General features: G+C 50.6%; 1 protein-coding gene across 2 annotated transcripts in view; it reads left to right on the forward strand.

Moving 5' to 3' along the window:
- The window catches only part of LOC148036471 (hyperosmolality-gated Ca2+ permeable channel 2.3-like), a 187,602-nt gene that overhangs the window by 104,118 nt on the left and 56,553 nt on the right, over positions 1 to 26,931 (forward strand). Inside the window, exon 8 of one of the 2 annotated variants that reach the window (XM_087678457.1) lies at positions 12,147 to 12,422. The exons of the other annotated variant lie outside the window; for it this stretch is intronic. Coding sequence (XP_087534583.1) covers positions 12,147 to 12,422 — 276 coding nt within the window. The remainder of the gene's footprint in view (positions 1 to 12,146; positions 12,423 to 26,931) is intronic. 2 annotated transcript variants of the gene reach the window in all.

A 26,931-nucleotide genomic window follows, 5' to 3' on the forward strand; every position in this document is an offset into this window, starting at 1 on the left:
ACGTACTTCAACCCAGTCTGTGCCACGGGAATCCAAACCCGAAACCTATTGTTTACCTTTATCCAGAGCTTTAGGTGGGTGAATAGCATCCTGCGACGGGACATCACATACCATATCTTCCATGGGCAGCGCAACATGCCCTGCATTTGAAGTGTGTTGCTGCTCTGGGCATTCGGCCATGAAATGCCCTAATTTTCCACAGGAAAAGCAATGTCCTGCAAAATTGCCCCATTTCAAACGAAAGTGTAAAGGATGCATGCCAGAGCAATTGAGACGTAACCACGCAGGCCTTTTCCTAGTAGTGTCCCATAATATACACAAGCGGTTACGATTTACGGCCCTTAAACTTGGAGGGACCAGAACAGTGCCCACAGCAGCCATGGCGTCCTTCAACAGTGGCCAATAAACAGCCGGGCAATTTTCCACTTCAACCCATACATGGCACTCCCGTTGCAGCAGGCGCTGAAAATCTGTCATTGGGCGCCATGGTACAACATGGACCAAACGGCGATCAAAAAACAGAGGCAGTTTAGACATGAGAGCAGCATGGTGCATCTCAGATTTTAACAGCACCTCAAAAAAACCTCGGGGCCCCACAAAAATCTCTTCAACACATTCCCCTTGTAGCAGACTGTGCAGCCACTGGCGAATACGGGAAAGCTGGGGGATTCTACCAGTGAAGAAGAGTATCACAGCGCGTTCATAGAATACTAAAAAGGAGCGGAAGACAGATTTGGGGTCGACAGTGGCTTCCAAAACATCTTCCGGTGCAGAGTCAGAAAAGACTTCCTGATTATGTTGAACATAATCACCAAGTAGAGTGTTGGCAAACTCTAGCAAATGCTCCCAGTCAACATCTTGAGAGTCTGTAGAATCCAAAGCAACCTGAGCATAGGAACGATCCTGATGATCCATTGTCTCTTCCGAAGTGTGCTTGGTGCGTTTGCCTGCAGGCTAAAAGTCAGGAGCAGTGGGCATCTCTTCATTGCATGGAACCATATCGTCGGGTTCCTAGGTATCAGAGTCCGGACCAAGCGCTGCCACTGTTTGGTCTATAAAATCCAGGTCTAGACCAGCCATGTTGTATCACTACGTATACCGGTCAGAGGCCGAATGAAGATCTCAGGGGAGGTAGGAATGCGCAGGCCGCTCTCCCTCTTTCTTAGGCAAAATGGACCCGACGAAGAAGCTTGGGAAGCGCGTGCGCAGAAACAGACGGCCGCTATGCAGAGAAGGCACGTACGCAGGCAGAGAAGGGCGCGTTCCCTTTGCTGGCTCACGCTGTCGCGCGCTCTGTGTGGCAACCTGGGTGTGACTGGCTGCGGCCCCTTGGTGGCAAAATGGGCAGATCAGGGCGGGCAGCAGGCAGAGGGCGATGGAACGTCCAGGCAGAGGGTGCGCTCTCTCTCTCTTTTTTTTTTTTTCCCCTTATCCCGCTCTCTCCGTCAAGGCTGCCCTCTCAGTCCTTTGTTGTTTACATTAGTTTTTTTTTTTCCCAAGAAATTGTGGCTAATTATATTACTCAAAAAGCTGATTACAACAAAGTGCTCAAGCTCAACAGAATAAACTGGAGCTGATGCAGAGTCACCACTACATCATGTATACAAGCCTCTCAGGGCGGTCTAGGGGGGATGGGGGCAAGGAGCCATGGGAGAGGGGTATATCGCCAAACAGGACTGTCTGCATGCAGCACAAAGAATAGGCCCTGGCCGCCCCAGGTACGCATGAAGTGACCACGGAGTTCCTGACGCGCCCTGGACTCACCCTGCACCTGCTCCCATCGGCCGTAGAGGGAGTGAATGATGGAGGTCCATAGCTCTGCCAAGGTCGCGAGTGCTGAAAGTCTCTCTCCGCCGAAGGCCACCTGGATCGCGCCTTCCAAATATGCCATCCAGTAAGACTCCCTATGATCTCCCATATCTCTGAGCGGTCTGCTATGGGCTCTAGTACCTGGCGGATGGGTAAAGCCTCCAGACCAACCACTGCACATGACCCTGCCTCGATCATGAAAATCATGTCCTGCATCCCGGCCTCATACAAAAGGTAACGGCCCTGGCTAACTGCCTGCCAATAGAAAGCTCCCCATGAAATACACCCAAGGCTAGGGGCTATACGTGGAAGGATACGGCATGCTCCTCTCCATACAAGCTGCGCCTCCTCACAAGACCAAAGGCAATGCTTTGGGGTTTCTAGAGGCTGCTGTGTACAGCGCTTACAACCTCCTTCCTTCTGCATCTGGGCAAGCCAGCTTCCCACCGCCAAACCTCCATGTGCCACCAGCCATAAAAAATACGACACCCTCCTCGGCCTTCAGCTATCCCATGGGCGGCGCTAGAAGGTCCATCATAAGGGCTCCGTGATGTTGTGCTCCGCCCAGTGTCTGCTGCGTGACGACGCCCAATCCATATCCTCCTGCATTAGTACATGTCTACCAATCCTGGCAGTGTATTCTAGGAGTCTGGGTGGCTTTTTTGCAACCGCAGAGGCCGGCCATAGCCACTCTTCTAGGTCCCATTCCAGCTCATCAAGTGGTCTACCCTCCCAGATCCAAAGGCGCCACTCCTTGAGCTCCATCCAGAAGACATAGGGGTCCAGTCGCCAGGTCTTCCCCTAAAGGCCCACCACCCGTATCCTCCTCCATGAGAGGGTGGCAATCCCCTCATCCTGTTGCCCTCTGTCAAGGGCCAGACATCCCCCCTTTTAAACGGTAAAGCCACTCATGCCTGCTGGAGAGAACTTGGCTGCCCATACCTCCCCGGCCTCTATCGGTTCTCGTATCGGGGGGTCAAGCCACTCCAGAGGTATTGGTGCGTCTATCTCTCTTCTCCTCAACTCCACTCCTCTCGAGCACCCTGGTACTTGCTGTAGCACCTCCTTGTCTACCATCCTCTACACTTCCTGCCATGTCCTGATGGAGCGAGCCGGGCCGGCCTCCCACCCAGCCCACTGGATGCGGGGGCACTCACCTAACTGTGCCCCTTCCCTATCTTTGACCTGGAGGTTCCAGATCACCGGCTGACGGTCTATTTCCTCTTGGCAGCCCAGGGGGCTCTTGATTAGGGCCTTACGGAGGCCTTGCCACACGCGGAAGTAATCTGGGCGGGGTAATCTGGGCTGAAGTGAAGATCCATCTCAAGGATGGCCTCCATTTCCCGCCAAGCCTCGGTTTACAATTCTGAAGGCCCTCCTGCAGTAAGACCTTCCAGGTTTGCCCACCTGGTGTGAGACCGCGGACAACTAACTTGCCCAAGAGGGCCCTACTCTGATATTCTTGGTCAATGATCCCAAGCCCTTTCTCTGATGGATGTCGTATGATGGTCGCCCACGCCACCTTGGCCCTGGAGTCTCTGGAGCCATCAGACCCTGACCAAAGGAAATTTTGCACCAGGCGGTGAAGCTGCCCTGCGCATGATGAGGAGAAACACCAACACGAGGTGATGTACCAGGCTGTCGCTAGGAGGACTTGGTTAACCACCAGGGCTCGATCGGCTAGTGAGAGGCGAGCTGTGCTCCAATAGGTCAGTTTCCTCCTAATAGACTCTAGAACAGGAAGAAACTGCTAGGCAGGAGTGATATCAAGTCCCACCTGGAACCCTAGGTATCGGACGGTTTGCCCTCTGCTCACCCATCTAAATCCCAAGTGGACTCCCCACTCCGTGCTGGATTCTGGGTCTGTGAGGAAGCCAAGCGACTTTCACCAGTTGATTTTCGCACCCGCTGGAACATAGAACACCTCAAGAGCCAACCTCATTCTTTCCAGCATCACCTCATCATCCTCTATGTAGAGTCTTGTGTCATCTGCGTACTCTCAGTCTAGCAACTCAGTCTCCTCTCTCACTGGAAGTCGGAGGCTGCGTAGTCCACTCACACGTGACCTGAGGAAGTAGGGCATCGCCTCTGCGACAAATAGGAACAGGTATGGGGCCAGGGGGCAACCTTGTCGGACCGATCTCTCCATTCGGACCTCCTCCCCTCGCCTTCCTCCTATGAGAACCTTGTTGGTGGCTGATCTGTACAGGCCGGAGACCCCGCGAATCCAAGCGTGGGGAAATCCTAACTTCACCATGGTACCCTCTAGGAAATCCTAGTCCACCCTGTCGTAGGCTTTCTCGAAGTCCAATAGTAATATTGTCAGTCTTTTCCCACTGTGCTGAGCCCACTCTGGCGCCTCAAAGAATGTAAATATATTGTCTAGGATGCTCCTATCCTGTACAAAGCCTGACCGTGTGTCATGAATGATGTCTGGAAGCACATGGCGTAATCGTCTACCAATCATCTTTGCTAGAGCCTTATAGGCCACTGACAATAACGTGATCGGTCTCCACTGGGATAGCTCCAACCGGTCTCCCCCTTTGGGGAGGAGACTGATAAGGCCTGCCGATAGCCTCCCTGGCATCTGTCCTGAGGAGAATATCTCCTGGAAAGTCCTCAGTAGGGGGTCCTTCACCACCTCCCAGTATGTAGTGAAGAAGGCCTTAGAGAGGCCATCCTCCGCCGGGCATTTTTTGCCCATCTTGTGTACGGAAAGCCTCCTCTAGTTCCTTCTCTGTGAAGGGGACTAGGAGGGCGTGCCCTATCTTTGTGACGAGGGACACGATGTGATCCCATACCTGTTGCCTGCATCTCTTTCCTCTAATTGAAGCTGTCTCCTGCTGGAAGAGGCGTGTGTAATAGTCGGTGGCAATCTCTATCACCTCATTAGGGCTAGAACGGGTCCTCCCATACTGATCCCTAAGGCTACGTATCTGCTCTCCCGCGGTGCGGGGCTGGTGCACTTGGAAGAACTCCTTACACATGGTGTCTCCCTTCCGCGCCCAAAAAGCTGCTAAATTGTGGAAAGAGAACTCCAAGCTCCTGTCCTCTAGGCCAGCAATAGCTGCACGCGCATGCACCTCCTGTGCGTGGAGGATGGGGTCCCCTGGTGCCTCCTGCAACAATCTCTGCGTAGCTGCCAGGTCCCGCCGGAGTGCTTTCTCCTTCTCCCAGCACTGCTGCCTGGCTTGTAGGGCTGCCTCTTGGCAAATTCTACTTGACTCGGCTAGGACCTCTGCGACCTCCTCTACGATCTTTTCCCTCCTCTCCCACTCTCTGGTCCAGATCTGCTCTATCTGTCTCGACACCTCCTCCCTCCTATAGATCGAGTCAGGGATCCGACAAGATCGTGTATCTAGGGCAGATGCTGGGGGATCGAGTGCCAGGAGAACCGGGCAGTGATCGAATAGTGTGGTACCTGCCAACTGCTCAATCTGGCCTCCACGAGGACCTCCCCACTCTCCCACATAAAACCTGTCCCACTGCTCCAACAAGGCTCCGCCTAGTCGTCTGTATCCCCAAGAGAAATCCAACAACCTCTCCCTCTTGTGGAAGGCAGGGTCTTTCCAGGCATCCCGTGCTCCGACTGCAAGCAAAAAGACCTCCCATGCCTCCTGCTCCCCCTCGGCCATGCCCTTGTAGTTTCTTCCCCTGCCGTGCTAGTCCTCCAAAGCCTCCAGATTGTTGAAATCTCCTCCAACAATCCAGGAGTCCACCTCAGGGAGTCCATTTACAATTTCCCCCCAAAACCTGTTACGTGCCCTAACTTCTGTAGGGGCATAGACATTGAGGACTCCAACACAGGAGTCCCCCATATCCTGTTTGATCCATAGAGCCCTTCCTGCCACTATCGTCCTGTGGTCTCGTACACAGGTGGTGAGACTCGGACCAATAGATGTGCATACGCCTCCGCTCCTGCCGTGGGCACCTATGGCTTGCTCCCAATAAGTATGCGAACTGCCTGGCAATACCTTCCCAACCCTTTGAGCCTGGGCGAGGGTGAGCTTGTGCTCCTGCAGTAGCAAGATGTCTATCCGTCCGGCGAGGACAGGCTGCAGCTCTTGTCGGACAATCAACTTTCTCGAGCCATGCGCCCCACTTTAGCGGAGACTGTTCACATTCCAGGATGCAAGGTGTAGGCTCATGGGGAAACTTGTGACTGACGGAATAGGCATCTCTTCGGCATGGAAGCTGCAGATGAGGAGGAGAGACTGCGAAGCGTGCAGGTACGTTTTGCCGCTGGCCTGGATGGTGAGCTCCAGTCCTCCATGGTGGCCCTCGGGCGGACCATAGGGGTGATAGATGCTCCAGGTGGTACTGTCCATGCATCTATTAGCCATGCTGAAAACTGTGACTCTGTACATTGGTAGAAGCAGGCCGCCTGTGCCGGGGGCCACGCAATCACATCCCTTGGCGCTTCCCACTGTGGGGGGGCTCGAAAGATAATGCTCAAATGCGGGACGTCGGCGCCAGCCCACTAGTTAATGTCCATCATGCAGCCTGGCCACTGTTGTGCAAACAGTGCCAGTCCTTCATCTCCCATCCACTGGGAGATGTGATCTGCCACCTAACTCTTCAATTCCTCCTCAATCTGTGTAGTCATCCACTCCTCTGAGAAGGATGACTAGAAGAAGATAGCGTAGTTTGGTCCATCCGGTGGTGCTAGTAGGTGGACCTTGCCCCTCCTTGACTTACGAACCACGAAGATCCCCACCTCTAGAGGTAGTGGGAACTCTCCGCAACTCGCTGGTAAGACCATGGGCCACTGTGAAAAAACTCTTGTGGTAGTAGCTGTGCCTGTCTCGGGAAAGTAAGGCGGGTGACAGGGGCAGATGAGCTGGTGGTTGTGTGGACGAGGGGGGTCTACTGGTGTGCAGAGGAGGTAGGTGTGTGTGGCTCATCTCCTCCTGTGGGAGGAGGGGGAGTGGGTCTAAGGGGGACTCACGTGACTTGGGTGTGGATCAGGGGGAGTGCTCGGTGGGGGGGGGGGGGGATGGGGGTGGATTGGATCGCGCAATGGTGGAGTGGCTAGAGATGCATGGTGGGGAGTGGGTCTAGGGGGGACTCACGTGACTTGGGTGTGGATCAGGGGGGAGTGCTCGGTGGGGGGGGGGGGGGATGGGGGTGGATTGGATCGCGCAATGGTGGAGTGGCTAGAGATGCATGGTGGGTGTGGAGAGGGGGTGGTAACCCTGGCAAGGGGGGGCTGTGGGCCATGGTCAGTGGAGGGAGATGGGATGTGGGGGGGGGTGGGTGGGTGAGGGGCCTGTGGGGGCTCCGGCGAGGCAGTCTGTGGCTCATGTGGGTAAAATGGGCGGGATTGGTCCTGCCGGGTGGGGCAGGCAGGGGGGGTTGTGGAGTGCTCTGCTGAGAGGGGGGCGCTCATCCGCCATCACTCTACTGACGAGGCTGGGATTGAGGGGCTGGCTGCGCCCCCCCTTGTCGTCTCCCTCTCTGTCGCCTTTGGACCCTTGTGAAACCGTCAGCATCCACCTGCGGACCCATAGGTGGAACCGCCTTGGCAGCGCAAAGTCGTGGCAGCACAAGCACTGCCCTGGTTGCCCAGTCACAATGACTTGCTGCCTAAAGGAATGCCCACCTGCCTCAATCTCTAGGAACTGTGGGATATTCTTGACCTTCTTCACTACCACCCGTACCTTTGGGACTCCTGCCGCTGTCACTGCATCCGCGAAGGACAGTGCCGAAGAGCCTCGGAAAGTCTTCCACTAACTGGCGGTACTCAATCGCCAGGCTGGGGAAGAGGAGGGTGATCGGATGCCGAAGAAACCTGTTGTGGAGTGCAAACGCCTCCACCGTGAAGCCACTGTACCAAGGGACCATGTATATGACCCCCTTCGTGGATGCATAAGGTGAACTGGCGAGTAGCTCACGAGCTGCGTTTGCCGAGCTAAGGCGGACCATGAAGATCCCTTGGCCCAATAGGATTGCCTCCATGATCTGCGCCAAGCCGATGCTCAGCGTGAAGTGGAGCCAGTCCCGAAGCTGGGCCCTAGCTGGGGAATGTCCTACTACCTGACCATAGATTGTTGTTTTCATTAGTTCCAGCTCCTTAGCTCGGACGGCTAAGAGCTGCTCCTTAGAGAGGACTACGCGCAAGGTGTTCAACTGGGGGGGCACTCGGTGAGTACGCCGGCGTCTGACCAAAGGTTTCCATTGCCCGTCCCTACTGGGAGAACCTACCTATCGCACTGCTGTGTCGCTGAATGGAGAGTTGCTGCAGGGGGAGGGAGCAACTGGAGGGGAAGGGACAAAAAAAGAGGGGGGGGGGGGTCAACCCAGGGGATAGCCAAGCACGAGGGGGAATAGGCGGCCGTTACACACCTTGGGGGCGAGGGCGCGCGAGCCGAACAAAGACTGCCTTGATCAGTCAGACAGCGTGCAGGACAGTCGGACAGCAACCACGACCAGTCGGATGGCGCGACAGTCGGACCGTGGGTGAGTCGAAACGGAAGGCGTGATCGGACGGGCAACTAGTCGGACGCGCATGTCGGGCGGGGGGACAACAGTGCGACGTGTAGGCGGAACTTTCAATTGTTTACATTAGTTACTTACCCGATGCTTTCTTTGTTGGATAAGTTGGCCAATCAAGGTGAGATGGTTGGGCTGTCTCTTCCCAATGGAGAATTCTCTCCCAGGCGAAGTACTGGCCTCTTCCAGGTTGCTGGATTGGCCTGACAAAGATCTCCAGAGACACAAGTTTAACCGCATGGCTCGGTTGGGGTTGCAGTCAGTCCAGGATGGTGTCATTCTGGGACAGGCCCGTCTTTAGTCATTTCGGTGTATTCACTAGCACTTTCGGGTGCCTAGAGGGTATCATGTTATTTGGACAGCCATACAGAACACAATTATGAGCTACTATCCTTTGCCTACATTATAGTTGTTGTCTTCCTGGCGTGATTGGATGTTTGTGGTTCCTGATCATTTCAAGAAAAGATCGGCCAATCAGTATATATCATTAGATGGTAGAGGCTAAGTGATGGGTCACGGTCAAGGCAAATAAAGTATGGCGCATTCGGGAAAGCAAATAGGAGTGGCAGGACAGGTTCATCTAGCTATGGAAATCTAAGGTTCCGTATTAGGGAATTGTTTATGTGGAGTCTTCTTATTGGGGCTCTTCCTACTGGGAATGTGCTGCGTGCTCGTAAGATCTTTGCAGGGCGATGCATTTTTTGTACTACATGTGATGAGACAGTGCATTTTTTTGTCTCCTGCCCTATTGCAAGAGAGATGTGGAGTTTTGTGTTCCGAGTCTGGTCCTCGTTGACTCGTCTCCGGATTTCAGCTCGTTCATGGATTTTGGGGAAGATGACCTCCATGACCTCTTTGAGTTCAGATTATTCGTGCCTTTTCCATTTCCTCAGATGGACAGCCTTGTGGCATATTTGGCGAAATCGAAATGCCTTTATTTTTGATTCTATATCTCGCATTCATGGTCATGTGGCCCGAATCTGCGGTTTAGTGTTGTGGCAAATCACCTCTATGGTGTCTGCTGACCTGGTTCTTCCTGATATTGCTACTCCCTGGCTGGACACTGTTTGCTCCACATCAGCTGTGCTTTCAGTGTGATAGTTTTGTGTAGACATTCCTTCATGATTGTTTTTTTTCCATTTGTTCTAAGCCGACCTGATGGTTTGATGTGAAATATTTTCTACTTAATTCAATTATCTTCACGAAAAGAGAGAGAGAGAGAGAGAGAGAGAGAGAGAGAGAGAGAGAGAGAGAGAGAGAGAGAGAGAGAGAGAGAGAGAGAGAGAGAGAGGGACGTGGATATAGGCCTTTATGGGAACAACTTTTGAGGGTGCTCCAGAGCAGACAACCCTTTCCTGCCCTTGCTTCGGATCATCCCTGGCAGGATTGGGACCTACAAGGCCGGCTGAATTTAAGCAAAGCTTCTGCTAACCAAGTGTATCATCTTCTGATTAAAGATCATCAATGGCTAGTTACTAAAGCGAATGCTTTATGGGGATTGCCTAAATCCCGGTCATGGTGGAGGGCAACTGTGATGGAGGGCTGGTTGAACAAGACACCCTTCAAATATAAAGTCTTTCTTTGGAGAGTGATGATTGGTGCTCTTCCGCTTGCTTCAGCTCTTTCCAAGTGACGAATCTCCAATGGCAACTGTTTCTTTTGCACCACTACTGTGGAATCCACCCGCCACCGATTTATTTCTTGCCCCATCGCTAAGAAAGTCTGGTTATTTTTGTCGGCTGTTTGGCAAGGGGTGGTTGGTTTCACCCTGCGCCCCTTTGATTGGGTTTTTGGGCAGCCCAAATACCCCACTCCGGCACAGCCACATATGAAGCTCATGTATCATTTTCTTCGATATTGGGGCTGTTGGCATAACTGGACCATTCGGAATGCTTTTCTTATTGACTCCGCCTATAATGTTCAGCGGCATATTGCGAGGCTTAAGGGCCTCTTGTATTGGCAGTTAGATCTTCTTCAGCATTCTGATTTGCTCTCTAGGGAGGACTTACGTCCCTGGCATATGGCAATTTCCTCTGCGTCTTTGCCATGACGTTGTAACTTGTAGTACTTAGAACCTCTTCACATGATGGCTTAGATTGTCGTCATGTATCTTGTAATCAAGTAATCTTGTATTTTTTTCGTAATTAATACAATTACCTTTTACGGAAAAAAAAAAGAGAGAGAGAGGGAGGGAGGGAGGGAGATGCCTACATTACAGCTTTTGTCTCCCTGGCATGATTTCATGTTTGTTATTCTTGATGATTTCAAGAAAAGGTCAGCTAATCAGATATCATCAGATTGCGGAGGCCAAGAGATGGGTCACGGATAAGGCTAATAAAGTATGGCATATTCGGGACAGCAAAAAGAAATGGCAGGATAGATTCCTCTAGCTCTAGAAATCTAAGGTTCCATATCAGGTAAAAGTGCTTATGTGGAGGCTACTTATTGGGACTCTTCCTATTGGGAATGTGTTACATGCTCGTAAAATCAGTGCTGGGCGATGTATCTTCTGTACTACATGTGATGAGACAATGCTTCATCTTTTTGTCTCCTACCCTGTTGCAAGACAGATTGGGAATTTTGTTTCTTGTGTGTGGCTCTCGTTGACCCAGAAACAGATATCACCTCGTTTGTGGATTATGGGAAAGATGACCTCCATGGTCTCTTTGAGTTCAGATTACCCGTGCCTTTTCCATTTCCTTAGATGGACAGCCTTGTGGCATATTTTGCGTAATCGGAATGCCTTCATTTTTGATTCGTTATCCGGCATTCATGGTCTGATTGTCATTCCAGCTCTTGTACAATGTCCCACCAATTCTGTGAGTCTAAGACATGTCTTATCAGATTTCACCAAGTCTTATAGTTAGACTCATTGAAACGAGTCTTCTCAGTGAATGCATGCTTGGCTAATAAGGATGGAGAACTATGAGGTGTCAGGAAAGATGGGTAAGGAGAATAGAAGGGTGGATAGGATGGGTAGGTAGAACTGGGATGAGGGTTTCCATAAGGTGTCGATGATGGAGGAGGCACTGGAACCCGACAACCCTAACTAATTGTTAGTTGGGGCACTGGAACATAACCAAAAGGTCCATTAGGTATAGCCATGCGGGCAAGTTGTGATACCAACTGATCCACACTCGAGAATACTTGGAGGATATTCCATACAATGAAAAACCTGAATGCTTGAGAAACTTCTAGTGGAGACTAAAAAATTTAAGAGGATCTGTTATCCCACACAACTAAGGGTTAAAGCACATCTGAGGTCCATCAAGGTGAGTGGATATGCTTCCATGGAGTTGCCCTACAGCTCTGACCATGATTCATGCACCTTGAAAACTAGTGACTGAAAATGGAGCAGATAACAAAATGATGTGAAGAAGCAGCCAACTAGATGCAGATGACAGAGTAAGTGATGAACAGGAGAAAGTTAAGGAGGCTATCAAATGCTTGGAGCGTAACAGGCAGGAGAGAGCTAGGTGGGGATGGGGAGGAACTGGAACAGGTTGGTGCTAAGCCACAGTGGTTGGACCAGGAAGTGGAATAGGTGACCCCTCTGCAGGAGGATGGTAGAGAAGTCTTACCAAAGTGGGTAGGATGCTTGACAAGGTACTGGGGAAGGAGGCAGGCAGCAGCATAAGATTTTTCTGTCTAGCAAGCTGGAAGTATTGATGATTGTCACTATTTTCCTGACTAGAGTTTGCCCATCTAACATTATGCATATGTTTTCTTCACATATAATTGTTCAAGCTTTATTCTGTAAAGTTCAACTTTGTTGTGCTACACAGATATTCTTCTATGTTCTGGTTAAAGGTTCAAAAACATTTTGGTGTTTTTCTGCTATGCAGGCGAATTTCTTTATGAACTTTGTTATGACAAAAGGATGGACAGGCTTTGCAATAGAAATTCTCCAACCATATCTGCTCCTAATAGGGTATTGTTGGAGGCATGTGGGTAGGAAGCGACATCATGGACCACATGTGCAGCCATTGCCATATTTTAAAGCATTACCCAATCTGTTGCTTTTCATATTCATAGGCTTTATGTATGCAATTTTGGCACCCTTAATGCTTCCTTTTCTGATGGTATATTTCATACTGGGTTATCTTGTGTACCGGAATCAGGTGATCTTCTTGCACATGTCACCTCTTCTACTTGGCTTCTAGTTGTTGCTTTTGGTCATTGATGTCAATCAAAGAACTTGCTAGCATTTAGAATTGCAAGCTTAGAAAGCAAGGTATTTAATGAATAGCTATGAGGAGAGATGCCTTTCTTACGATTCCACCCAGGCCTAATAATAGGTTCCCCTTTTGTTTATGTTTGTTGTATCTTGGAAGTTTCTTTGAGGGCTAACTTTTACTTTGCCTTGGGATATTTTGTCTAAGGGGGTTTATTCAAACATGAAAATAAAATGTTGTTTAATAGATACATTCCTGGTGCTAGCTCTTTTAGTTCAGTAGGGGGCTAGATAAATGTCTACCACAGATTGTTTGAAGGTCAGAAACTTATTTTGTTGCTTTAACTTCTGTATCAGCTGATTACAATTTTTAGAAATCACATTTATTCTTTTTTTGGTGTTACAAAAAAACAAAAATATCCTGTAGCTATGAAAAATTTATGACAAAATGCAGCTAGTGGCTGGAGGACATATCAAACTAAACACCAGACAGCAAGTCAAGGTAGCTGCAAATCAGCAACATTGTTTGAGGTCCCTCAATACATGCACTTGGTTATGTGCATAGGCCTTGAACTGCCCTCACAGTTCACAAGCCCTCAAGAGCATGCTGTTTGTGGTGTGGAAAACTCATAAAGCCTCTATTGTATCTCACAATATCAGTAACCAGATCATTATCAACATTTGTAGCAAGATCCAGTATTTGATTGAACTAGTAAAACAACAAACATCCAGGTAGTGAAAAGAGTTGAGCTAGTCAGCTTCAACTGATTCAGAGTTGCTCCCAAAGTTGCACATGTGTATAGTTCAATGTACAGTCCTCATAATTATGGAGCATCAATAGCAGGAAATATATACACATAAAGCTCCCAAGTAATGGGTAGAGTCAGCTATTTATCGGCAAAACACATGATTCAAAATGTTCCATTCCTAACAGCCCATCTATCCTACACTCAAACTTGCAACATTGAGTCTAGAACTAAGTCCTAGACTCAAGAGGTTTTCATGGTTTAAACTACAAGAGCTCATCTGTTGATGGTTGACCCACATTGAAGGTAGCTCTACATTGTTTAAACTGCAAGCAACATGTCAAAAAAACCAAGAAAACTAAGGATCAACGCTTCTTTGGAAGAACCAAATTCAAATTCCTATCTTACACCAAAACATGGAACTGGCCATGAAGTGCTCATGATAGAATCACTTGTGTCCATGCAATAGGAATTCTATCACAAAATATGTAGCTGTGTTGTACACTCCCTAATGACTGAAGGCACCTATCCAGATTAATTTATCAACATTCCAAGGCAAATATCCAATAACAGAACAGGTTAGAATTGGTACAATGATGAGTGTTGCACCACACAAGCATACCTTTTTTTGGTGGGGTGGTTCATTGGAAGAAAGACTGCCTTGACAAGGATAAAAAGGATGCAAATGATGATAGCTCTTCAATTCCTCTACAAGGCATAGGTCACATGCAACTTATTTGGGATGAATGTGGCACTGTTCATATTTTGGTGGGCCTTTATGTACTAGGCATAGGACATAACCTTCTTTTAGTGAGCAAAATTTGTGGGCTCGACCTCACAGGGGAGTTTGGTGCTAACTCTTTTTGGATTCTTGATGGCAAGGTCAAGCAAGTGTTGTACCAAGGGCAAGAGGAGAATGGTGTCTACAAGATGTGGAGTTTCATAGCCCTTACATCTTTTCTTCTTTCTTCAAAACACATAACAACTTATGGCATGCTTGGTTCGACCACCTCAACTAGGAGTACCTTCCGAAGGCAACTTGTGACTAGCTTGTTCATGGTGGTTTGCCAAATGTTGGGATGAGCCATCGAACTTCCGTGTCCTATATTTGGGAAGAACAAATCACATGGTTTGATTCCTAGCAAAGCTTTTGAGTGAGCTACTGAGCCCATGGAGCTTGTTTTCACTGATTTGTGGACCTATGAGAGTCCCTTAAGAGGAGACTTTATTTCATGCTAATTGTTGATAATTTTAGCATGATGACTCAGGCCTATTTTTGAAGTTGAAGTTAAAAGCATTCTTTCATTTCCAAAACTAGCTTATTTTTTAGGGGAACCGTTTTGGGTGAAAGCTGAAGAGAGTGAGATCCAACCAAGGTGGGGAGTTCATTTCGCATGATATGGCTTGTTTTTGTGCAAAGGGAGGGATTTGAAGTGATGGTTGCGCAATGGAGATACTATGGTTAGCAATGGTAATGGCACACAGAGAGAGAGAGAGAGAGAGAGAGAGAGAGAGAGAGAGAGAGAGAGAGAGAGAGAGAGAGAGGGAGGGAGGGAGGGAGGGAGGGAGGGAGGGAGGGAGGGAGAGAGAATGGCGTCGCCTGAGTTGGTCGCGCTACTGACGGTTGTCTGACCGTCGCATTTCGTCGTCCGCCCTGCGCCCGTTCGCCCTGCCCTGCCCGTTCGCCCGTTCGCCCTGCCCTGCCCTACGCCCGTTCACCGACAGAGAGGTTCCTGCCGTTGCTACGCCTGTCGCAGGCCCCGCCGCCCTCGCCTGCAGGCCCCGTCGCCCTCACCTGCAGGTCCCGCCGCAGGTCCCGTCGTCCCGCAGGTCCCGTCGTCCCGCAGCAGGCCCCGTCGTCCCGCCTGCAGGTCCCGTCACCTGCAGGTCCTGCCGCCGTTGCCTGCAGGCCCCGCCGCTGTCGCCAGAAGGCCACACCTCGCCAGAGTGCCCCCCCTGCCCCAGCTCCGCCCGCACATCTTGCAGAGGTGCGCCTTGCTAGATTTCAGCCCCTTTACAAGTCGACGTCTGTTGCTGACTGTCACGCCTGCTCCCGGAGCTGTCCAGACGCCCTGTTTCCTAGCTCCTGTGAAAACCCTAAACCTGACCTTCGTCAGAGAGGCAGCGTCCGGAATCGCGTGCCCTCTGCTCTGTGCACAGAAAGAGAGAGAGAGAGTGTGTGTGTGTCGGTCAGTCCTTCTGTGAGATCAGTTCGTCATACACGATGGCTGGTTTGGATCTGGATTTCCTAGAACAAACAGTGGCAGCACTTGGCCCGGACTCTGATGCTGAGGAACCCGAGGATATGGTTCCGTGCACTGAAGAATTGCCCCCGCGTCCTAACATCCAGCCTGCGGGCAAACGTACCAAGCACACCCCGGAAGAGATGGACGTTACTCCCGATCGTTCCTATGCGCAGGTTGCTTCGGATCCGGTGGACTCTCAGGAGGTGGACTGGGAGCATCTGTTGGAATTTGCCAACACTCTGCTTAGTGAATATGTTCAACACAACCAGGAAGCCTTCTCTGCCTCTGCTCCAGACGATGTTCTGGAAGCTACCGTCGAGCCAAAAATTGTCCTACGCTCCTTTTCGGTATTTTATGATCGCGCGGTGATACTCTTCTTCACCGGTCGCATTCCGCTGCTTTCCCGTATTCGCCAATGGCTGCAGAGTCTGCTACAAGGGGAATGTGTTGAAGAGATTTTTGTTGGATCCCGGGGTTTTTTCGAGGTCCTCTTGAAAACAGAGACGCACCGTGCTGCTCTTCTGTCTAAACTGCCTTTGTTTTTTGATCGTCGGTTGGTTCATGTGGTTCCATGGCGCCCGATGGCAGATTTCCAGCGCCTCCTGCAACGTGAATGCCCTGTGTGGGTAGAAGTGGAAAATTGTCCGGCTGTTTATTGGCCGCTATTAAAGGATGCTATGGCCGCTGTGGGCACGGTTCTGGTCCCTCCCAGTCTCAGGGCTGTGAATCGCAACCGCTTGTGCATGTTATGGGATACTGCACGGAAACGGCCTGCATGGTTACGCCTCAATTGCTCCGGCATGCATCCGTTACACTTTCGTTTGAAATGGGGCAATTTTGCTGGCCATTGCTTTTCCTGTGGACAGTTGGGGCACTTTATGGCTGAATGCCCCGAGCAACAACACGTTTCAGATACAGCTCATGTTGCTCCGCCCATGGAAGATATGGTGTGTGATGCCCCGCCGTTGGATCCTACCCACCCGCCCCACGTTCTGGCCAAAGGTAAACAACAGGTTTCGGGTTTGGATTCCCGTGCTACTGATTGGGTTGAAGTACGCGCCAAAAAAGGCAACAGGATTGGTGCTGGCATGGAGAGTACTGGGCCTTCTACCTCACACGATTCCATGCGAACATATATGCGCAGGAAGGAAATGATGTCGTCAGAGCGCTCTGCTCCTGCTATGGTTTCTTCAGCTCCCCGCCACCAGCCCGCCAGGAAAATGTATTCAGATCGTCTCAAGGGTCCACCTGCACAGCTGGCTTTTGATACCAGAGGCAACGTCATGACTCCGTGGGACCGTCGTTACCCACGTTTCAACCCCAAGCAAGCCGATATGCCCTCAACTTCCAAATCTGGTCCTCAGAACTCTTTTGCGGTGTTGGCAGATTTCTTGGATGAGGGAGTCCTGGACATTCTCGCCGACAAAGTCAAATCAAGGCAAGCTGTGCCTCGTACCTGATTGTGTTTTGTATACACATGAAAATAGCCACGTGGAATGTGCGAGGAATTTGTTCTCGCCACAAGCAACATGCCATGTGGACTGCATTGTATGAGAATCAGTGGGATGTCCTGTGTGCGGTTGAGCACAAGAGTCACACTGACGCTAGTAAAGTTGTGGATTGCCATGGCTTTCGTTTGTTCTATGCAGGAACACAGGCCATGCATTATTCGGGTGTGCTCATGATTGTACATGCCAAATATCAGCCGGTTCTTATTAAAAATGATGTTCATGGCCGCTTTTTGGTGGTCGAAATCTTATTCGAAGGGGAAATCCTATGGTTACTTGGCCTCTATACTCCGAATGATTCGTTAGCTCGCCGGGAGCTTTGGCAGACTTTGCAGACTTCCTTGTCACTTGGTAGACGCGGCTTCTTCATGGGGGGATTCAATATGTGTGTTGACTCTTCCCAGTCTACATCGGAGCACTCGGTCATGGATGCGCCAGAAAGTCGTATGTGGCACGACTTGGCTCTTGCTGTTCTTAAGCAAGATCTTTGGTCCTGGCTACACCCGTCTTCTCCAGGCTTCACTTTCCATTCGGCCCAGTATGCCACAACATGGTCGCGGTTGGACCGCATATATATCATGCAGAATGATGATTTTCTGCCTGAGATGCTCGAAATAAAAGTATTGCAGCAATATGTCTTGTCGGACCATTTCCCTCTGCAGTTCGAGTTGCTTGCACAACCCATTGCCCCCTTCAAGCAATTTCTGGAGAGACTCCCTTTGCGTTTCAACTCCTCCTACTTAAAGCATACAATTTTTCAGGGCTATATGCAGCAAATGCTTGACAGATTCTCCTTGGACTTTTCCTCTCAGGGCACTGCCTCATTTGACCGATTGCTCTCTAATGTGCAGCGGGTTGCTCGGCAATATGGGATCTATCATGCCTCTCTTTGTCGGCGCCGTCGACAGGCAGCGGAGGACCTGCTGCTTTTGGTTCGCTCTCTGCTGATGGACGCTCCGGATGATGCATTTCTGCTTGCACTGGCCCTGCGGGTGGCCGATCTTGTTAAAGAATTCCAGTTAAAATCGTATCAGCAGGCCAAATTGCAACATCTAACAGAGACTTTGCAAGATAGTGCATGTCAGACCCACAAGTTCTTTCGAGCCCTCCATGCCTCTCTTGCTCGAGAGAATTTGACTAGACTCGAGGATGCACAAGGCCACCTTATCCTGGATCCACAGACTATTGTGCATATGTGCAGGAATTATTTCTGTGACCTTCTCGGTTCCGCTTCTCCTCCTTCAGCCCAAATTACTCAGGCCCGTTCGGTCTTTTATGACCTGGTCCGCAATCAGTTACCCCAGGACATGCAAGCTACTCTGGAGTCAGATATTGGTGAAGCAGAGGTTATGGATGTCTTGTTACACTTGCCTAAAGATAAAAGTCCGGGTTGGGATGGTCTCACCAATGAGTTCTTTGAAGCTTTCGCTACCCAATTGGCGAAACCATTGCAGGCTCTGTTTCAGCAGGTGTGGGAAACGGGGATCATGCCTCCCTCATGGAAACAAGGACTTATTAAACTACTTCCAAAAGTTCCTTCGCCATCTAAGTTGACACACTGGCGCCCCATTTCTCTGATGGGTTCCATGTACAAAATCTTTTCCAAAGTAATGGCGAATCGGCTCCATAAGCATCTCCCTGCCCTTGTGCACCCTCTCCAGTACGGTTTCATTAAGGGCCGAAATATTCTACACAATGTTTTGAATGCCCAATTGGCCATTGATTATGCCCGGCATTCTAATCAGGAGGTGGTGTTGATTCAACTGGACCTGGAAAAGGCTTTTGACTATCTGGACTGGTCTTTTGTTGCTGACCTTATGTCTGCTATGGGCTTTGGTGCTCGGATGTCTCGTCTGATCTACACCATTAGTGCTGCGGTTCGCGAGTCATGCTGAACGGAGGTGTTACTGAGCCATTTGTCCTTGCCCGTTCTGTCAGACAGGGGTGCCCTTTGAGCCCTTTATTCTTTGCCCTTGCGACACATCCAGTTCTTTCCATGTTATCACATATGGCCGCCTCTTCCCAGCTGGCCGGACTGTCGCTTCCTACAGGGCAACATTTCATTAGCCAATCCCTGGCAGATGATACTTTTATGGTTTTGCGTGCGGACAAGGATAACCTTCGAAAAGCATTGGATGTTTGGGGTCTCTTTGGCCAGGCGTCAGGCCTTTGTATCAATCCACTCAAATCAGCCATTCTAAGCTGCACGGAGTCGGACTTGCAGTCCTTGGACTGGCAAGGTCTGGTTGTTCCTCGAGGCTCCATTGTCAGGCATCTTGGATACCCATTGGGGGTTGATGTTCCCCCAAAGCAGTTTCTGCAATGGATTTCTCAGAAGATGATGGCCAAGTTTATGTAGTGGAAGTCTCAAGCCTGGCCTTTTCATGTCCGCCTCAAAGTAGCCCAGATAATTATGTTGCCAATGATCACATATTTCTTGCCATTGTTGCCCTGGACTCCTACGACTCTGAATGCTCTCACTCAGTCTATTCGCTTCATGCTCTGGAAGAAGGACTCATTGAAGGCAGGTATTTCCTGGATCTCGTGGTCGTATGCGTGCACCCCCAAAAGCATGGGTGGCGGAGCTATTTTAGGTGCCCACACCCATATGCAGGCACTCCGTTGGTCCCTTTTCCGCGCCATGTGCTCGGATGATCATCATCCGTGGGTCGCTATCGCCCGTTCTTTCCTTGAGGGTCACGGGCTTCGGCATGGCAATACCCGACTCCGGAGTTCTTGGTGGCACGTTCTTAATGCGGATTCGCGGTTTTCCAGTTCTTCTTCATCGCTGCTTACTCATTTGGTGTGTTCCTGGAAACACGTCCTTCGAAAGGCTCAGTGGCACCCAACGGAGGATCGCTTGGCTACTAACTCTTTTCAATTGGAATTACTGGCAGTCTCGCGTCTACTTTCGTGGGAAGGTAAACATGAGCTTAGACCACAATTCAACCGGATGGCACGGTTGGGCTTGTCTTCAGTTGCGGATGCCACCCTTGCCAGTTGCAATGTGCTTATCTCCTTTCGTACTGCTAGGAGGATTTTCCGGATCCCTCGTGGATATAGGCCTTTATGGGAACAGCTCGTGACGGTGCTCCAGAACAGACAACCCTTTCCTGCTCTTGCTTTGGATCATCCCTGGCAGGATTGGGACCTACAAGGCCGGCTGCCTTTGAGCAAAGCTTCTGCTAATCAAGTGTATCATCTCCTGATTAAAGATAATCAATGGCTAGTTACTAAAGCGAATGCTTTATGGGGATTGCGTAAATCCCGTTCCTGGTGGAGGGTCACTGTGATGGAGGGCTGGGTCAACAAGACACCCTTTAAATATAAAGTCTTTCTTTGGAGAGTGATCATTGGGGGTCTTCCGCTTGCTTCGGCTCTTTCCAAGTGACGAATCTCCAATGGCACCTGTTTCTTTTGCACCACTACTATGGAAACCGCTCGCCACCGATTTATTTCCTGCCCCGTCGCTAAGAAGGTCTGGTTATTTTTGTCGGCCGTTTGGCGAGGGGTGGTTGGTATCACATTGCGCCCCTTTGATTGGGTTTTGGGCCAGCCCAAATACCCTTCTCCCGCACAGCCACACATGAAGCTCATGTAACACTTTCTTCGATACTGGGGCTGTTGGCATAACTGGACCATTCGGAATGCTTTTCTGTTTGACTCAGCCCATAATGTTCAGCGACATATTGTGAGGCTTAAGGGCCTCTTGTATTGGCAGTTAGCTCTTCTCCATCGTTCTGATTTGCTCTCTACGGAGGACTTCCGTCCTTGGCATATGGCAATTTCCTCCGCATCCTTGCCATGAAATTGTAACTTGTAGTACTTAGCACCTCGTCGCATGATGACTTGCATTGTCGTCATGTATCTTGTAATCAAGTAATCTTGTATTTTTTTTCGTAATTAATACAATTACCTTTTACGAAAAAAAAAAAAGAGAGAGAGAGAGAGAGAGCACGCTGGCGATGGAGGACCGTCATGCCCTGTCCGTGACCTACGTGTGGACGCCCGCTTCCTGAGCCGCCGACGTTGCTGCTTCCTGCCGCGGACGTTGACCTGAGCCGCCGCGCTATCGTCTCCTGCTGCCGAACGTTGACCTCAGGCGCCGCGTTTTCGACTCCTGCTGCCGGACGACGACCTGAGCCGCCGCGTTCTCGCCTCCTGCTGCCGGATGTCGACCTGCTCACGGGCGCCTACCTGTGGCTGGTTCCAAGTCGCTGCGGACGCCCGTACCTGTACGTTCTGCCTTGTTTCTGCTTCGACGCCCGTACCTGCACGTTCTGCCTCGTTTCTGCTTCGTTTTCTGCCTTCCCGCCTTCTGCCCTGGCCATTCGCCGTCTGCCCAGATCGGAACCCTACTGTGCGAGCGTGCCTCACTGCTCTGCGTCTTGTCTGACGTCCCCCCTTAGCCTCGTGCACAGGTCGTTCTACCCTGCCGTTGTCTGTCCTCTCGACCCGTGCTGCCTCCCTGCGTGCGACCTTCCGTCTCTGTTCTGCGCGCAAGAGAGAGAGAGAGAGAGAGAGAGAGAGAGAGAGAGAGAGAGAGAGAGAGAGAGAGAGAGAGAGAGAGAGACGAGAGAGCGGGCAACGCCAGAAGACAGCAGTATGGCTGGCCTGGATATGGATTTTCTCGACCGGACGGTGGCAGCCCTTGGCCCTGATTCCGATACCGAGGAGCCGGAGGATATGGTGCCCTACACGAAGGAGACGCCTCCGGGCTCTGAACTGCCGCCTGCGGGCAAACATTCCAAGCATACTCCTGACGAGCCAATGGGTCCTCAGGACCATTCCTATGCGCAGGTTGCTTCTGATCCTGTGGATTCGTAGGAGATAGATTGGGAGCATTTGCTGGACTTCGCCAATACTCCGCTTGGCGACTATGTCCAGCACAACAATGAAACTTTCTCGGATGCGGGAACTGATGATGTGCTGGAATCCACGGTGGACCTGAAATCAGTCTTGCGGTCCTTCTCAGTCTTTTATGACCGTGCAGTCATACTTTTCTTCACTAGCAGAATCCCCGTGCTTTCACATATTCGCCAGTGGCTGCATCATCTATTGCAAGGGGAAGGTGTTGAGGAGATCTTCCTTGGACCTCGCGGCTTTTATGAGGTACTGTTGAAATCAGAAACCCATCGCGCTGAACTCCTGTCCAAGCTGCCATTATTCTTTGATCGCCGCTTGGTCCATGTTGTACCATGGCGCCCGATGGCCGATTTCCAGCGTCTGCTTCAATGCGAATGCCCGGTATGGGTGGAAGTGGAAAATTGTCCGGCAGTTTATTGGCCATTGTTGAAGGATGCGATGGCCGTTGTGGGCACAGTGCTGGTGCCCCCAAGCCTCAGGGCTATGAATCGCAACCGTCTATGCATGTTATGGGACACAGCCAGGAAGAGGCCTGCGTGGCTTCGCCTCAATTGTTCTGGCATGCATCCCTTGCATTTTCGCTTGAAGTGGGGCAATTTTGCAGGCCACTGCTTTTCATGTGGTAAATTGGGGCATTTCATGGCCGAATGCCCTGAACGGCAATCGTCTTCCGAGGATGCATAGGCTGTGCTGCCAAAGGATGACATGGTCCTTGATGCCCCGACACAGGAGGCCCTTCAGCTGCCAAATGCTGTGGATAAAGGCAAGCAACAGGTCCTGGGTTTGGACTCTCGCAGCACTGATTGGATTGAGGCCCGTTCAAAAAAAGGTAAAAAGTTGGATGCAGGCATGGCCGATCCTGGGCCTACTGCTTCATAGGACTCCGTGCGCACGTATATGCGCAGGAGAGAAATGTTCACCTCACAGCCGGCTGCGCGTACTATCGCCCCGTCTGGCCCCCGTAATCAGTCTACAAGGAAAGCCTATACAAACGGCCCCAAGGGCCCACCTGCTAAGTTGGCGTTTGATACAAAAGGTAATGTGATTACACCCTGGGATCGGCGCTATCCCCGCTCTGCTTCCAAGGCAGTGGATTTTCCTTCTACCTCTAAAGCAGGTCGCCCGAATTCGTATGCAGTATTGGCTGATTTTCTGGATGAGGGTGTCCTAGATGCTCTCGCGGAAAAGGTGAAATCGAGGCAACAGCCGCCTCGTTCCTGACTCCCTTTTTTGAAAGATATATGAAGATAGCTACCTGGAATGTGCGAGGCATTTGCTTTTGCCATAAGCAACATGCCATGTGGACTGTCTTGCATGAGAATAAGTGGGATGTATTGTGTGCAGTTGAGCACAAAAGTCACGCTGAAGCAGGCAAAATTGTGGATTGTCAGGGATTCCGTCTGTTTTATGCAGGGACACATGCTACGCACTATTCGGGCGTGCTGATGATTGTCCATGGAAAATACCAGCCTGTTCTTGTTAAAAATGATGTGCAGGGCCGCTTTCTGGTAATCGAAGTCTTATTTGAAGGAGAAATTTTATGGTTGCTGGGCCTCTATGCTCCCAACGATCCTGCCTCCCGACGGGATCTTTGGTCGACTTTGCAGGACTCCATGTCACTTGGCCGAAGGGGATTTTTGATGGGAGATTTCAATATGTGTGTTGACTCTTCTCAGTCCACTTCGGGGCATTCGGTAATGAATACGCCGGAAAGCCGGGTGTGGAATTCCTTTGCTTTGCGCGTGCTTAAACAAGATCTTTGGTCCTGGCTTCACCCTTCTTTTTCAGGCTTTACTTTTCATTCCGCACAATATGCCACTACTTGGTCGCGGCTAGACCGAATGTATATCATGCAGGGGGATGATTTTCTTCCCGAAATGCTGGAAATGAAGGTCTTGCAGCAATATGCGTTGTCGGACCATTTCCCCCTCCAGTTTGAGATGCGGGCACACTCCATTGCCCCTTTTACGCTGTTGCTGGATAGGCTCCCTTTACGTTTCAACTCCTCTTATTTGACGCATCCAATTTTTCAAGGCTATATGCAGCAATTGATTGAGAGATTCTTATTGGACTTCGCCTCTGCCGGCCTGGCAGCATTTGCGCGCCTGCTTTCTAATGTGCAGCGGGTTGCTCGGCAGTATGGGATTCATCATGCCTCTCTTTGTCGGCGACGTCGACAGGCAGCACAGGACTTACTGGCTTTGGTCCGTCACTTGCTCGTGGATTCCCCAGATGATGATTTTCTGCTGTCACTGGAAAGGCGTTTGGCCCATCTTATTCAAGTTTTTCAGTTGCAATCTTATCAGCAGGCCAAGCTGCATAATTTGACTGTCACATTGCAAGACAGTGCCTGCCAGTCTCATAAGTTCTTTCGCGCCTTGCATGCTTCTCCGGCTCGCGAAAATATGACCAGGCTCCAGGATTCGGACGGTCGCATGGTCACTGATCCGCAGACCATTGTCACCATGTGCAAGAATTATTTTATGGAACTTCTTGGCTCTTCTCCCTCGCCTTCTAGCCAGGTTACGCATGCCCGCTCGGCCTTCTATCATCTGGTCCGTCAGCAGGTTCCACTTGACATGCAAGCCACTTTGGAGGCGGATATTTGCGAGGAGGAGGTTATGGATGTTTTGTTGCATCTGCCTAAGGATAAAAGTCCTGGTTGGGATGGTATCACTAATGAATTCTTTGAGCACTCGGCCGCGCAGTTGGTGAAGCCATTGACGGTCATGTGTCAGCAGGTTTGGGAAACAGGGGTCATGCCTTCCTCATGGAAAGAAGGCGTTATCAAACTGATTCCCAAGGTCCCTTCGCCGTCAAAACTGCAACACTGGAGACCAATTTCTTTGATGGGCTCGATGTACAAAATCTTCTCCAAAGTGCTGGCGAATCGGCTTCACAAGCATCTTCCAGCTATTGTGCATCCCCTCCAATATGGTTTCATCAAGGGTCGCAACATTCTCCATAATATCTTGAATGTGCAAATGGCTATTGACTATGCGCGGCATTCCAGTCAGGAAGTGGTCTTGATTCAACTGGACTTGGAAAAGGCCTTTGACTATGTGGACTGGTCTTTCATTGCAGATCTCATGTCTGCAATGGGCTTTGGTACACGGATGTCCCAATTGATCTACACCATTAGTGCTGTGGCTTCTTCAAGAGTTATGCTCAATGGTGGGGTTACAGAGCCATTTGTCCTTGCCCGCTCGGTCCGACAGGGTTGCCCTTTGAGTCCTCTCTTCTTTGCCCTGGCAACTCACCCGGTCCTTTCAATGTTATCCTCAATGGCGGCTTCGGCTCAGCTGGCCGGATTGTCTCTTCCTTTGGGGCAGCACTTCATTAGCCAATCTCTGGCTGATGATACTTTTATGATTTTGCGGGCAGACAAGGACAACATTCGAAAGGCATTAGATGTTTGGACACTCTTTGGTCAGGCCTCGGGTCTTCGCATCAATGCCTTTAAGTCGGCCATTCTCAGTTGCACGGAGCCTGATTTACAGTCATTAGGCTGGCAGGGTCAGGTGGTTTCCCGTGGATCCATTGTCAAGCATCTTGGCTACCCGTTGGGAGTGGATGTAAGGCCAAAGGACCTACTGGACTGGATTTCACAAAAGCTGGCAACAAAGTTTATGTATTGGAAGTCGCAAGCGTGGCCATTCCATGTGCGCCTCAAAGTGGCTCAGACCATTATGCTACCCATGCTAACGTATTTTTTGCCATTGCTGCCATGGACGCCTACTACTTTGAAGGCTCTTACTCATCCTGTTCGTTTCATGCTATGGAAGAAGGACTCCCTGCAGTCAGGCATTTCATGGATTTCATGGCCGCATACATGTACCCCTAAACGCATGGGTGGCGGCGCGATTTTGGATGCAGAAACTCATATGGTGGCTCTTCGTTGGTCTCTTTTTCATGCCATGTGTGTCGATCATCACCCATGGACCATCATAGCCCGTTATTTTCTTGAGGACAGCGGGCTACGACATGGTAACACACGACTTCGGGCCTCCTGGTGGCATGTCCTTAATTCTGACTCTCGCTTTTCCAGTCCCTCTTCCTCTTTGTTATTGCACTTGGTCGGCTCGCGGAAAGTGGTGCTCCAAAAGGCCCATTGGCATCCAGTAGGGGACCGTGTGCAGTCTAACTCCTTTCAGCTGGAATTGCTGGCAGTTTCCAGATTACTCTCGTGGGAAGACAAACATCAGCTCAGACCGAGATTTAACCGCATGGCCGGTTTAGGTCTGACGTCGATTGCGGATGCTACCCTTGCCACTCGCAACGTCCTTGCATCGTTTCGGACTGCTCGGAGACTCTTCAGGATCCCGCGCGGATACCGTGGTCTATGGGACAAGCTTTTATTGGAGCTTCATGGTCGGCAACCCTTTCCTGCCCTGGCTGTGGATCGTCCTTGGCAGGACTGGGATCTTGCAGGCAGGTTGAGTCTGGAAAAGGCCTCTACCAATGTGGTGTATCATCTTCTCATTCGAGATCACCACTGGCTGGGTGTGAAAGCTAATACTGTTTGGGGACTGCGGAAATCGCGGACATGGTGGCAGGGAACCTTGATGGAAGGCTGGCTGAATAAGGCACCTTTCAAATGCAAGGTCTTCCTTTGGCGGGTAATGATTGGTGGTCTTCCTCTTGCCTCGGCCCTTTCCAAGCGTCGAATCTCGAATGGCAACTGTTTCTTCTGTACCACTACCGTGGAATCGGCCAGACATCGTTTTCTCTCTTGCCGGCTCGCCAAGAATATCTGGTTTCTCTTGTCGCAAATCTGGCAAGCGGTGGTGGGGTCCTCACTGACTCCTTTCGATTGGGTTTTTGTGCGCCCAAAGTACCCCACGCCGCCACAATTTCATATGAAGATTTTATTTCCCTTTTTCAGATACTGGGGGTGCTGGCACATTTGGACCACGCGCAATGCTTTTCTTTTTGATTCGGCCTCTAATGTACCGAGACATATTGCCAGGCTTAAAGGGCTTTTGCATTGGCAGCTAGATCTCATTCGACATTCCGACTTGCTCCCTCGGGAGGATTTGCATCCCTGGCATATGGCAATAGCCTCTGGGTCGTTGCCATGATTGGTGTAA

Source organism: Lygodium microphyllum, chromosome 5, assembly GCF_053477565.2.
Source record: "Lygodium microphyllum isolate KBCC chromosome 5, Lygodium_microphyllum_v1.1.10, whole genome shotgun sequence".
NCBI lineage: Eukaryota > Viridiplantae > Streptophyta > Polypodiopsida > Schizaeales > Lygodiaceae > Lygodium > Lygodium microphyllum.